This window comes from Eretmochelys imbricata, chromosome 1 (assembly GCF_965152235.1).
Source record: "Eretmochelys imbricata isolate rEreImb1 chromosome 1, rEreImb1.hap1, whole genome shotgun sequence".
NCBI lineage: Eukaryota > Metazoa > Chordata > Testudines > Cheloniidae > Eretmochelys > Eretmochelys imbricata.
In genome coordinates, this window is record NC_135572.1 from 331,425,544 (window position 1) to 331,438,987 (window position 13,444).

Genomic DNA, 13,444 nt, shown 5'->3' on the forward strand with positions numbered 1-13,444 from the left:
ATAATGTTGAAAAAGGTCATTTTGTTTCCATGTAAATGTTGTAACTAACTATTGTGAAAAATGTGTTGGGATGGCTGCAATGCGGTTTAAATCACCGACTATGTGGTGTCAGCCATCATTAACACTATAATGGCTACAGTTGGGAGCACAGTTAGTACATAACAATATTCAAATGCCCCATGGCAGAAAGAGGAAAAAGAAAACCTTCAGGAGCTGAGTATCGTAAACGAAAGGCTGAGAAGGAAAAGGACCAAGCAAAACAGCATATCTTCTCTTTAATCCAAATAAAGATGGAAGCAGTTCACAGCATCCAGATGAAGGAATTTTACTTGGAGAGGAGGTTAGCTCACATCCGCATGGAAGCAGTTTGGAAACTCAAGATGATGGAAGCTTATTTCTAGATGAAGGCAGCTCACAGCATCAGACTGATATGAAAGTGGAGAAAATGTATTCACCTTCAGAGATGCATGCAGAAATTGAAGTAAATGAAGTAGAAGGAAGAAATGATGAGGAAGTTACAAACAAGTTACAGTATGGGAACCTAGCTTCATTGCCCAGATGTGATGACAGTGTGTGGCAAATTCTCGTGAAACATGGACCCAAACAAGTTCATGAATTTTATTTCCATCCTTAGGGAAGAGAGAGAAAATTCTCTGTTCAGCATTACAAGAGGAAACTCATTAATGGGGAAGAAATTCATCAAAACTGATTACAGTATTCAGTGTTGAAGGACTCTGTTTTGCTTTTGCTGCAAGTTGTTTAGAAATAAAGCAGTTGGTACATCACTTACTGAAAATGGTTCGAAGGACTGGAAAAACGTATCTTAAATTCTCTCCTCACATGAAAGAAGTACAGAACATTTAGAATGTTTTCAAAATTGGAAAGAACTTGAGTTAACATTTGAAGAAAAAAGAAAAAACTATCCGTGAAGAAAATGTACATGTGATCAAGGAAAAAGAAGAATATTGGCAACAAATATTAGAGCACCTGATTGCTTTAGTGAGTGTTCTCAGTGGGCAAAATTTAGCATTCTGCAGCCGCAGTAGCAATGAAAAATTATACACTCCAGGTAATGGAAACTTTTTAAAATTTCTTGAATACCTAGTTTTGTTTGATCCAGTCATGAAGGAGCATCTGTGTAAAATAACTGCTCATGAAACACTGGTTCATTACTTAGGAAAAAATACGCAGAATGAACTGATTCAAATCCTAGCAAATGCTATTAAAGAGAAAATTGTAGAAGCTGCCCATTCTGCAAAATACTTTTCAATAATACTGGACTGTACACCAGATGTGACTCATGTTGAACAAATGCCAATGATCATTCGTTTTCTGGAAATGGAAAAGTCTGAAGATGAAGATGATGTTGAAGTGCTCATAAAGGAACATATTTTGGGTTTCGTACCACTGAAGGAGACAACTGGAGCATTTATGACTGAAACTATTCTACAAGAGCTTGAAACAATGTCATTATCTGTTGAAAACTTATGTCGCCAAGGCTATGATAATGGGAGTAATATGAAGGGTAAAGACAATGGTGTGCAAACAAGAATGATGGAAATCAATCCTAGGGCCTTTTTTGTTCCTTGCAGTGCACCTTCTCTGAATTTGGTTGTCAATGATGCTGCTACATGCTGTTTGGAGGCAAGCAGTTTCTTTGACCTGGCACAATGTGTTTGTGTTTTTCTCAGGCTCAACACGCCGTTGGGAAATTCTGAATTGCCGTATGAATTCTCTAACTGTGAAACCACTTAGTCAGACAAGATGGGAGAGTCACATTGATGCTTTGAAGCCTCTTCGCTATGAACTTGGAAACATTTATGATGCCCTAATTGAAATTTCTGATACTACCTTTCCTGGATCAATTCGGCATGTTCAGATGCAGAAGCTCTTGCAAATGGCCTTTCCAAGTTCAAATTGTGACTTAACTCACTTTGTGGTATAATATCCTTTTCGAAATTAACCTCACTAGTAAGCAGCTTCAGGAAAAGAACTTGAGCATACATTCTGCTATTGAAAAATGCAGCAAACTAAAAATATTCTGGAGGAATTCAGAAATGATGAGTTTGAAAGAACACTGGTAGAGTCTCTCAAGCTTGCTTAAGAAATAGACTTTCCGACAGAATTTGAACCGGAGCCGGTTCGCATTTGGCAAAAGAAACAGCCATTTTCATATGAAGGACGAGACAAACCCATTCAGAACCCAAACCAAAGGTTCAAAGTGAATTTCTACTTCGCAGTCCTTGATACTGCTATTCACTCTGTTGATGAAAGATTTCAACAGATGCAACAGCTAGAGTCAGTGTTTGGCTTTCTATATGAAATTCACAGCTTGCAAAAGAAAATAGCAAAACAAATAAGAGAATTTTGTATAAAACTGGAGTCGGCATTGACTTATGGAAAATTTGAAAAGACATTGATGCTACAGATTTGTGTAGTGAGCTTCAGCCTTTTTCAAGATGACTTAAGAAACATTCCACTCCTGAAGAAGTACTGAAGTTTGTTTGTGAAAATAAACTCAGACAGTTTTCCAAACTTTTTTATAGCTCTATGCATTCTTTTAATTTTGCCAGTTAATTTCCTGTAGCTAGTGGGGAACATAGCTTCTCAAAGTTAAAATTGATAAAAATATGTGTGATCAACAATGGTGCAAGAGAGACTTGTTGGACTTGCCACAATGTCAATAGAGCATGAAATAGCTGGAAAACTGGATCTAAAAGAACTAGTGACTGAATTTTCAAAACTTAAAGTAAGAAAAGTCATGTTTTAAGAGCACAGTGTTTTTTTTTATTATTTGGAGTGTTTTGTAAATACAGGTTAAAGCTTATTGAAGAGTATTCTAATTTCCTTCTATATTGGATGTGGTGGTAATGGCAGTTAAAGCAGGATAGCGTAATGGATGATTTTGGATTTGTAATAATAAAAATTATTAACATTTTTAATGCATTTTTATTTTGAAATCGGACTGAAATATCATCTAGCTGTCGTGTACAAATTTATTCTGAAAATTTCGTGTCTCTGTTTTATCTGATCTCAGAAATGTTGGTTAGACAGATGGATGGACGGATAAACCGAATAATTAAGCCTCTGTTTAAAAAATATTAAAAAGAAAAAAGGGGTAAAATGTTTCCCAGGTTACCAAAAACCTCAGCCTAGATCTGCCCTTGGGGTTGTTTGAGGGTGGGGATGCCAATTGCATGGTTCGCCTAGGGTGCCAGTTGCTGGCAGGTAGTCTAGGGCCACCCCCACTCAGAGGCGAGGCCAAGAGTTGAATTTGTATGGAAAACAAACTCCCCACTCATGCCAAGAGGTGCTTCCTTTAAGTCAGGGTTATGACACATTAGTTTGAGTGGAGGAGTTCGCATTTTTGCTCTCTATGCCCTTCCTTGTTCTGTAGATTAATGGAGGATTTCAGTCTCCAGGAATCCCAATCCAGTACCTGTCCTGGACACTAAATTAACATTAAAACTTAAACAAATATAAAAGCCAGATTTACAAATTTTATAATATAATTGCAGATAAGTAGCATCTCTTGTTAATACATAGGACCAAATTGTGCTGTGATTTAAATCCCTTTTTGTTAGACAAAATTGGTCTAGCATTCAAGTGTTTGCATTCTCAATCAAATGTAATCTGTTATATGCGGGGGGGGGCAGGGGTTTGTGGAAGGGCCATAAACCCCTGGTGCCCCCGCATTTTTTTTGCAACTGGCCTTGCCCCTCCACTTCCCTCCCCCCGCCCAAGGCCCACCCCCGGCCAGGCCTGCAGCTGGAGCCTGTCTGGGGAGCCTGGGCAGCTGCGGGGAACCATGTACCCTCCAGTTGTCCTGGACGGGGGGGGCGTGGTGCCAGGGGTGGGGATATGGGCTGGGGGCTGCTCTCGGGGGGGGGGGGGGGGGGCGCACAGGTGGAGGGGCCCCGGCCTGGCTCCGGCTTCCAGCTTGGCCAAGGGTGGGGCTTCAGGGGGAAGAAGAGGGGCAAGGCCACAGAGGTTTTGGGAAGGCTCCATCATCAATGGTTCTATGGCCTGATATGTGGCATGCAATGTTATATATTTTGAATAGATTCCAAGGCCATAAGGGACCACTGTGATCATCTGGTCTGACCTCCTCCTGTATAACACATGCCGTAGAATTTCCCCAAAGTAATTCCAAAGCATAGCTTTTACAAAAACATCCAATCTTGATTTTAAAAATTGTCAGTGATGGCAGAATCCATTACAAACCTTGGTAAATTGTTCCAGTGGTTAATTACTCTCTCCGTTAAAAATTTCCTGCTTATTTACAGTTGAATTTGTCTAGCTTCAACTTCTAGCCATTGGATCGTGTTATACCTTTCTTGGCTAGATTGAAGAGTGCTTTTTTAAATATTTATTCCCCATATAGATAATTATAGACTATAATCAAGCCGCTAATATCCTTTTTCAATATGTGAGCCTACACATCTAAGATCTAGCAAGCTTTCATAATAAACTAGCAACATTTATTAGTGTTTTTTCTCCAACAAGAAATGAGTAAAATAAGGAACCTTTTTCAATTTAGGCCTTGGGTATTTTATTCTCAGAGGTATTTCAGAATCAAGGAATTTGCATATTATTGAGCAGCTAGTTGTTAACTTTCGTGTGTCCTCTGCCTTGTCTTGTCTTGTTAGTTCATCATATCTTATTTAGGTTGTTAGAATTTCAGATCAAGGAATATGTTATGAGTTCATCCTTTTTCCTACATGCCAGGGGAATGGGAAACAGTGTTTATGTTTTAAAGTAGAATATCTCTTCGTCGGAGAAGGGACACAAGTAAGAGACTTGACATGTCTGTTGAAAAATAACTATATTTTTATTTTCCAGGTGGGTTGGTCACTTTTTTGTAAATTAATAGAAGTGTGTCCAGCCACTCTACATAACATAGCTCCTCAGGATGTTGGAAAGGATTGGGAAATACTTGGTGTTCATCAGTAAGTATATAAATTTTACAAACAAATAGTGTATGCAAAATGTCTCCTAGAGTTCTAGAAGAAGAAAGTAGGAGAAAAATATTTTGTTTTTTTTAACACATTAAGTAATTGTTCTAGATTAACTTTCTAACTTGGTTATTACAGTTTTATCGTATAGTAATGCAGAGTAAAAAAAATCCACTAGAGTTCCATCATAAGACTTAGGTGAAGATTAAAAGGTTGTTTGGAACAGGATCTAATGGATAGAAACTAGGACAGCAAAGAGGAAAAAATACTCGTATAAAAAGATTTATTGGAAGGTGAACCAGTAAATTGCTGTGTCATTGATTGCCATTCCCATATTAGAAAATCTCTTTGAAATTAACTTGATCCGGGATTGTATGAGGAGCCTATATAGTGATCAGTGTGTTGTGTTTATGTCAAGTCTGTTGTTTAGTAGGTAGGCTAAGACAGTATGTGTTCAACCAGCTGGAGTTGTTAAGTTTTTTTTTTTACTCCTAAATATGGTGCTTTACTATTAGAAAACTGGAAGTCATAAAAGCATGAACTGTCACTAGGTTCTCATTTGGCAGGATGTGGAAAGGTCTCTTGGCTGGCCAAATGCCAATGAAGGCATTTCAGAACCATTCTGACCATTCAATATGGGGGCAAACGTTTTAGAAGGAGGGTGATATTACTATGTTTGCGAGGTCTTCAGATTGATTGATTGATTCTTCTCACCAGCATTACCTCCATTTTCCCTGGGTTCGTCATCCGCAAACTAGTGTATCCGAGCACTGATCTCATTTAGGTACTACGACAGCCAGGGGATTCCATTCTTAGCATTCAGAGTGAAAGAAATAAAGTTCTGTGACCTCTACATACTGTTGGCAGATTAGGGCATTTTATGAACTCACCTAGCAGTAACACATCTTAAGTTGGAAAGAGGATAAAGTTTTGTGGAACTCCACAAGTGAGAACTTGTAAGGTAGAAGTGCAGTCCCCTCATAGTAGAGGTTGAGAGGAAGGATCTCTTCCACCTCCATGGAGTTTCCATCAGTCTTGCTAGCTCTTTAAGATGGAACAACAGCATCTCAGGATTTAAGCTGTCAAGTGCAGCCAAGTGATGCAGTAATATGGGTATGGAGGTACGTTCCTTATCTGTGGTTAAGAAAAGATAGTCCACTAGTGTGGTCAAATAAGCAATTTTGGTCAAATATGTAATTGGGAAGGTCCAATGTCACAGGTCAGGTGAGTACTCTTTCCAATCTTCCCCATTTCTTTACTCAAAAAGGATACCAGGTTATAGTTGATAAGATCAGTTGTGTCAAACTATAGTTTATTATGCAATAATTTGTAGGAGTGTCTGGTATACGCTGTGGTGCTGCTGCATTGCATCAACTGCCTGATGGTTGTAGAGGTGCAGTATGCAGGTAGGCTAAAGATGAAAACATAATTTATATACAGTTGATTTGTACTGTAAGATGATACACTTTTGTGTATTTTTGGAAAACAGAAATTTTAAGTTAGAAATTTTGACATAGATTGTAAGTGCTCTTGGGCAGGGACTGTCTTTTTACTCTGTTTGTACAGCACCTAGCACAATGGGTCCTGATCCATTGTAAGGTCTGGTACCTGCTACAGTATGACTGACTAATTATAATAATTTGACTAATTGGTTCACAAGACTTTCTGGCTCAACATTATATTAAATGTTATAAAAAAACAATGCAGCAAATGAAGTAACTTTTCACATCTTGGCTGATACGTTGATAAGTAGTTTATATAACAACTCTCAAAAAAGAAAACATAAGGAAATTCTCTCAGCATATCTGGGCTCTTTCTAAATGCTCACAAACCTTTTGCCAGAGCTTTTGTAATCCATAGCATGCGCATGGGGTGTGCTGGGTGTGCTCAGGCACATCCTAATCAGGGCTGCCCCAAGAGCCCAAAAAAAAAAAGGGTGGTGGGTGGGGGTGGGGGGAGCCGGACTGCAGGAGATGGGGGCTGGAGGAGTCTGGGGTAGGGGAGGCCCCGGCCCAGTGTCTCTTCTCCGCCCCCATTCTCCCCTGCGGGGGCAGAAGCTTGGTGGTGCTGCGTGCCCCGGGCTCTGTCCTGCTGCTCCACGTCAGCTGGTGGCCAAGCTCCCGCCTCTTCCCCCCAGCATGCTGCGTACTCGCCCCTCCTCCTCTCACTCTTTCGTTCTCCCTGCCCCCGATCAGCTGTGTGTCGGGGAGAGAGAGGAGGAATTGGAGAAGAGGCGGGGGCAGGGCCTTGGGGAAAGGGGGTGGAATCGGGGTATAGCCTCTCCAGCCCCCTGCTGTGAACCACTTAAGGCAGGGAGCTAGGAGCATCCCCACGACCGCAGCCCACCTCCCTACCCCTGACTCTTGCACCCCCCTCACATACACCCAGCCCTCTGCCTGGACTCCTGCACCCCCACACTACCCCAGCCCTGACTCCTACACCTCCACACATACCCAGCCCCCCACACCCCAAGACTTGACTCCTGCACCCCTCCACATCCCCACCCCCATCCTGAGCACCAAACGGGGAGCTCCTGCACCCTCCTGCCCACATATCCACCTGCACCCCTCGCACCAAATGGTAGCTGCCCCAGGTAAGTGCTCCACACCCCAACCTCCTGGCCAGACCCTGCACCCCAACTCCCAGCCTGCTCCTGCACCCTAACTCCCTCCCAGACCCTGCATCCCTAGCCCTGTACTCAGTGCACCCCCACCCTCAGCTTGGTGCGGAGAGAGACAAAGAGAATGGGCTAGAACCAGGGAGAAGGTAGGTACCTGCTCTTTGTGGGCAGGAGTGGGGGGATCCTGTTTACCCCCACCCCAGCCCTGCTGCACTTGCAGTTTATGCCCAGCCCCTCCCTTGCTCCAGGGACCAACCCTAGCTCCCGCCCCACTGTGATTTTGTCCCCGGCCCCTGCCTTACTCCAGTCAGCAGGGACTAATCCTCCCCCCATGCCCCACTGTGCTCCTTTTGCCCCTGGCCACTGCCTCACTCCAGCTGGGGACCAATCCTTGCCCCCGTCCCCACCATGTCCAGCTGTTAGGGTGGATAAAAATCAATGATCTTAAAAAAAAATCAAAAATATCGGATTTTTTTAATTTAAATTGGATTTTTGAGGGAAAAACATATCTAAAGATAGATACATTATATCTCATCATGGAATAGGGATTATAAATTCTAATTCTATAGTGGTGAGACAATATATTAATGTAATCTTTAAGAAAAGTTTTGTAAATGAGTTCTAATAGTTCATGGATTAGGGACCCAATCTTGTGGGGTTCCACAGGCTTCTGTATAGATTATTTAGGTTAATCTTTTTATCTACCCAATGGGACTCAGTGCTCAGTCTCAAAGATACCATCAGAAATGCTTAGTTTTGCAGTTGTATTATGTTGTATTATTAGGCAATAAACACCGAATTGCATAATATAGATGTTGTAGAAATGTATAGAAAGCCCGCGTTCGCTCGCAGCATGCGTCCCCACTACTGCGGCACTGCATTACCATTACCCCTCCCCCTCCGACTACTATTTTAGAAAATTCTTTGACTTATATAAGCGGTCATGTCAGGCGTGCCCAGCGCAGCATCTACAGTGTTTGTAATCTTTGTCGCGTGTACGCTACTGAAATAGCATAACAAACTTGTGGCTTTACGTTTTAATTCAATCATATGATACCCCCTTTTAAAATATGGATCAGTTCATTGTTAAGATAAGAAAAGGAGCAGACAAACTGAATTATAATGAATGTGCTGACAGTAGTGCAAATACCTCGGACTCCTCGGTTAAGAACTTACATGAAGACAGTGCCGCCACCAGTTCCAGTGCGTGCAATAAACTGAGTAATGACCAACAGAAACAGACTTTGTCTCTTAGTTCAGGTCAGTGTAGTTCCTATTCAAAGCCATCAAACATTCCATCTGATGACCCGGTCTGTGATATTCCAAAAAACAGATTAGAACGCCAGTCTCAATTATCTAGAGGTCCTTATCAGCCTAGATTGAGTATGTTTCCTAGAAGTAAAATAGGGAATAAACAAAGAAGTTTTCAGTCCGATTGGTATGAAAAGTATAGATGGTTAGAATATAACTCATCAAAGGACGCAGCATTTTGCTTTTACTGCCGTTTCGTCTCCTCTAATGATGCAACAAACAAAGGTCACACTGATCCAGCATTTATTGATAAGGGATTCAGAAACTGGCATAGGGCTAACAAATGTTTTAAAAACCACCTACTGTCAAAATCTCATGTGTTGAGCTGTTCTTCATGGTCAAGTTTTAATGAAGGGAAACCTATTGATGTATTGTTGGGTGAGGGCAAGCAGGCTTATCTGTCTAAACAAGAAGAACAGTGCCATAACCAAAGTGTAATGGAGCGACTGATTGACATTGTTCTGTGTTTGGCGAAAGGTGGGAGACCATTCAGGGGTCACCATGAAAACGCTGACAGTGTTGAGAGAGGTTTATTTCTAAATCTTGTCAATATGCTCCAAAAATATGATCCCATAATGGCAAAGCATGTGCAGCAATCTCCTCGAAACGCTACCTATCTGAGTAATTGCATCCAAAATGATTTAATTGTAGCCTTGCACAACGTTGTGCAACAAAAGATTGTGTCTTCACTAAATGGAAAAATGGTCTCAATAATTGCCACCAACACTACTGACTGTGGACACCATGAACAGATGTCCATTGTGGTGTGGTATTTTGACAATGAAAAACATAGTCCAGTTGAACATTTTGTGTCTGTTCAGACTATTAACAGTTGATGCTCAGTCTATTTTTGACCAGTTAAATGACGTCTTTTGCATTCTTAAAATTGACTGATCATCAGTGATGTCTGTCTGTTTTGATGGCGCATCTACTATGTCTGGATGTACTGTGGGAGTTCAAATGAAATGTAAAGAAAGAAACAATGAAATACTCGATGTACACTGCTATGCGCATTGTTTGAACCTTGTCCTAGAAGATGCATGCACTGCAAGTAAACAAAACAGAACTATCTTTGATTTTTTTCGTGTTATTCAGACTCTTTTTATACCTTCATGGAGGGGAGTCCTGTGCGACATGCAGTAATGGAGAAGATTTCATAAGAAGTAAGATCCCAGTTGAAGACTTTGAAGTCCCTGTCAAACACAAAAGATGGGCACGCAGAGCAGAAGCAATGGCTGCTGTAAAACAAAACTACTCCATCATTTTACAAGCTTTACAAAAGATTATCAAAACAACTCACCTTGCTGATGCTAAAATAAAAGCCATGGGCCTTATCCATGACCTAAATTCATTCATGGTTTCAGAGTAGCAGCCGTGTTAGTCTGTATCCGCAAAAAGAAAAGTACTCCTTTTGCTTTTTGTAATTCATTCAAGTTCATCTTTGTCCTTCACATCTCCAGATGGTGGTAAAAGTGAGTAAGGCTCTTCAAGCTCCAGATCTCAACTTACTGCAATGACAAGGGTGAAAAGCTTGTGTAACTCTTTGGCTGCAATGAGAAGTGGCCCAGAATATTTTCAATCTATTTTCAATGACAGTGTGAAAATGTGTGTAGAGAATGATATATCGATTCGTCCAGTTAAGAAGAGAAAAATGTCCACTTGTGTTGATGACACGTTTGAGTCCCAGCATCACTTTGATACAAAAGAGGAGCAGGAAAGAATGACTTTCTTACCCACTCCTAGACTCAGTGATTATCGGCATTGACCAGCGATTTGAACAGGAGACTTGTAAAGTTGTGACTGCAATGGGAAAACTGCTGAGCTGAGACATTGGCAAGGACAATATAGTTGGAAGCTGAAGTCAGATTGCTTCGGGGCTATGACGGACCTGTTCCTAAAGGTAGCACTATGAACACCACCAGAGTGGCTTGATTGGCTAAAGGAATTGGCCATGTTCCAGGCCTTTTAGAAATCTATTCAATGTTTTGCAGTCTTACCTGTTACAAGCTGTTCATGAGAGAGAGCCTTTTCGAAACTAAGAAGTACAATGTCCCAACAGCGCCTCGACTCACCCATGATTTTGTACATTGAACAAGAATTGGCTTTGTCAGTTAATTACAATTATGTGATTGAGGAATTTAAGTCCATAACGCCTGGTGAGCGACGTCTCATTCTCTAGGACAGGAAGATGAAGAAACCTTCATCTGTTTTGGTCAATTTGGGTTAGCTCATTATCTGGTTAAAGATAAAGATCATGAAAATTGACTGTATTGTTGCCGGCACCCAATGCCGAGAGGCAAAACAACAGCAGGGGTTCGTTACCCGGTGTGTTTCACTCAATAATCACAACGGGGTGGAGAAGCAGAAAAGTTTATTTGCAGCTGCAAACAAGGTACAGGGAGAATAGAATCTCAAATCCTGCACACCAGAGCAGGTCATTACACACATTTTTATATTCCTTAATGCTACTGCACTACACATCAGCCAATTAAAACTTTGCACAAATACTCTGCCTTCCTTATATGGGTTACAACAATATTTATTTCCTGCAACCTCTAACAAGCATTCCTAGCAACTTAAACAACCAGCACATTCTGTCTGGCCTTGTAACTATCTCCGATTATCTTTAACTTGGCGTCAGCAAACCTTACACTATAAGGCATTATCTGCGGCTGCAACATTGTTTTAAGAGCAAAAGAGCTTACTCAAACCAGCCAGACCTGAATTCTATTAAGGGGGTTGAGAAGAAGCCCTTAGGCCTTCAGCAGGGAGACTTCCTCAACCCTTATGGCCTTCCATCCCCTCGACTTAACTAGTGGCCATGCCCTGGGGTCTCCAATAGTATCTTTGTATACGCCTGGTTATCATTACAGCAAAAAATTGGTATTTTGTATCTGATTTTTAAAGTTTGTATTTTTTAAGTAAAGTTTAGTTGTTAATTTAAAAAACATTAAGTTTTTAGTTAAGTTTTAGTTTCTTTAGTTTGTTTGATGAATAAAAATAATGTCCTTTATGATTGAGCATTCAATAAATGTTCACCTTAAAAAAAAAAAAAAAATTCCCTAGGTGCACACCCTAATTAAATGTGCTACGCATGCCTATGTTGTAATCTTTGACTTTAAGTTGGTCATACAGTAAATGGAGTGAAAGTGTTTAACTTCCTCACTTTCAATTACATTTGAGATGGGAGGATATATGGAGAATTTCTTTATGCATTGCTCAGTCTTTTGATCTTAATAACCAGGCCCCATTCTGTGTTGTTTTTGTGTGGCACTATACTGAACCAACTCATGTCTGTAGAATGTAGATACTTCAGAGCTGAGATTTATTGTTTGGCACTGCTCACTTGCTATGAAATGTCCAGAAAACACAGGGGCAAACCTAATTTCCATTTCCCTTTATGTACTAGAGCTGGTGAGAGTCTGCTGTGCAAAGGAGGGGCTGGATTTCAGGAGGCTGAGCAGAGTCATATGGGCCAACTTTGAGTTCTCCTTGCATTCAGGGTGTGGGATATATGTGGGCAAGGGAGAAATTGGATAGAAGGATCTGTCTTTCCTCCACAGTGGGGTGCATTAGGGATGTTCAGGACTGTGGTACTTCAGGCACTGGGTTGAAGTATCTTTGAGAAGTCTGTGGAGCTACTCTACTAGTTTGTAGGGAGAATATTTTCCTTCCTTCCCTCCAAGCATCTCCCCAGCATTCAGTCCAACTAAGAATTTTTCTGAGGTCTCTGCCCCAGTGTAAAGGACCTGTATAAGGCCTTCTGCCCTTCTTAAGCTCAACAGAGGAGATCAATGAATAATATTAAAGGTGCAATGACATCTTTTCTCATGAATATCAAGACTATCTTTAACTGAAGCTTGATTTCCACTGTTAAGAATGACCCAAATAGTGCACTTGATCCATAGGTTATGCAGTGGTCACCTGGAGCCTACAAGCACCTGTTTTTATTGGATTTGTGATGGGTCAAGACAGTGTCTTAGTTCACTGCAAATTGGCACACAAATCCAATATACATGGTAAGTAGTTGCTTTCGGATGTATGTCACTGACATAGAACACAGGCAACCTAGACATTTTATTCTATAAATAAGACTACTACACATATTACTTTGCTATGTGGTATGGAGGGTTGTAAACTGTGGCTGAAGACACCCCGAACTCATGAGGAGTGAATAGAGTACCTGCTCTGCTGCTAGCTCATCCCTGGCTCCTAGACATTGAAGGTACCACTCTATTGGATTGGGACTCTTCAGCTCAAAGAATGGGGTCTGGAGAAAGGGGCAGGAAGGGCTGAGAACCAGCTAATCTCCCAGCATATTCCTATGGGACCCTGTGATTTCCAGGGGAGAATGTGTCCAGAAGTCGCTGTGGGTTGAAACATGCTGCAAATCATACTATAGTGAGGGAGAGGGAAGACCAGTGAGCTTGGGACTCCATGCCAGTATGTCTGTTTTCTAGGGAGTCTAAAGATCTACATGGATATTGGAGACCATTTGTTCTAGACAGGGTGGCGAACTCCTTTCTCCTAGGTGGGACAGTTGTGAGGGAACTCAAAG

At 41.2% G+C, this 13,444-nt stretch overlaps 1 protein-coding gene across 2 annotated transcripts in view; it reads left to right on the forward strand.

Annotated features, from left to right (window-relative positions):
• Positions 1-13,444, forward strand: part of LRRK2 (leucine rich repeat kinase 2) — a 119,819-nt gene that overhangs the window by 8,847 nt on the left and 97,528 nt on the right. For both annotated transcript variants that reach the window (XM_077835196.1, XM_077835206.1), the window contains exon 3: positions 4,843-4,949. In XM_077835196.1, the coding sequence (XP_077691322.1) occupies positions 4,843-4,949 (107 nt within the window). The remainder of the gene's footprint in view (positions 1-4,842; positions 4,950-13,444) is intronic.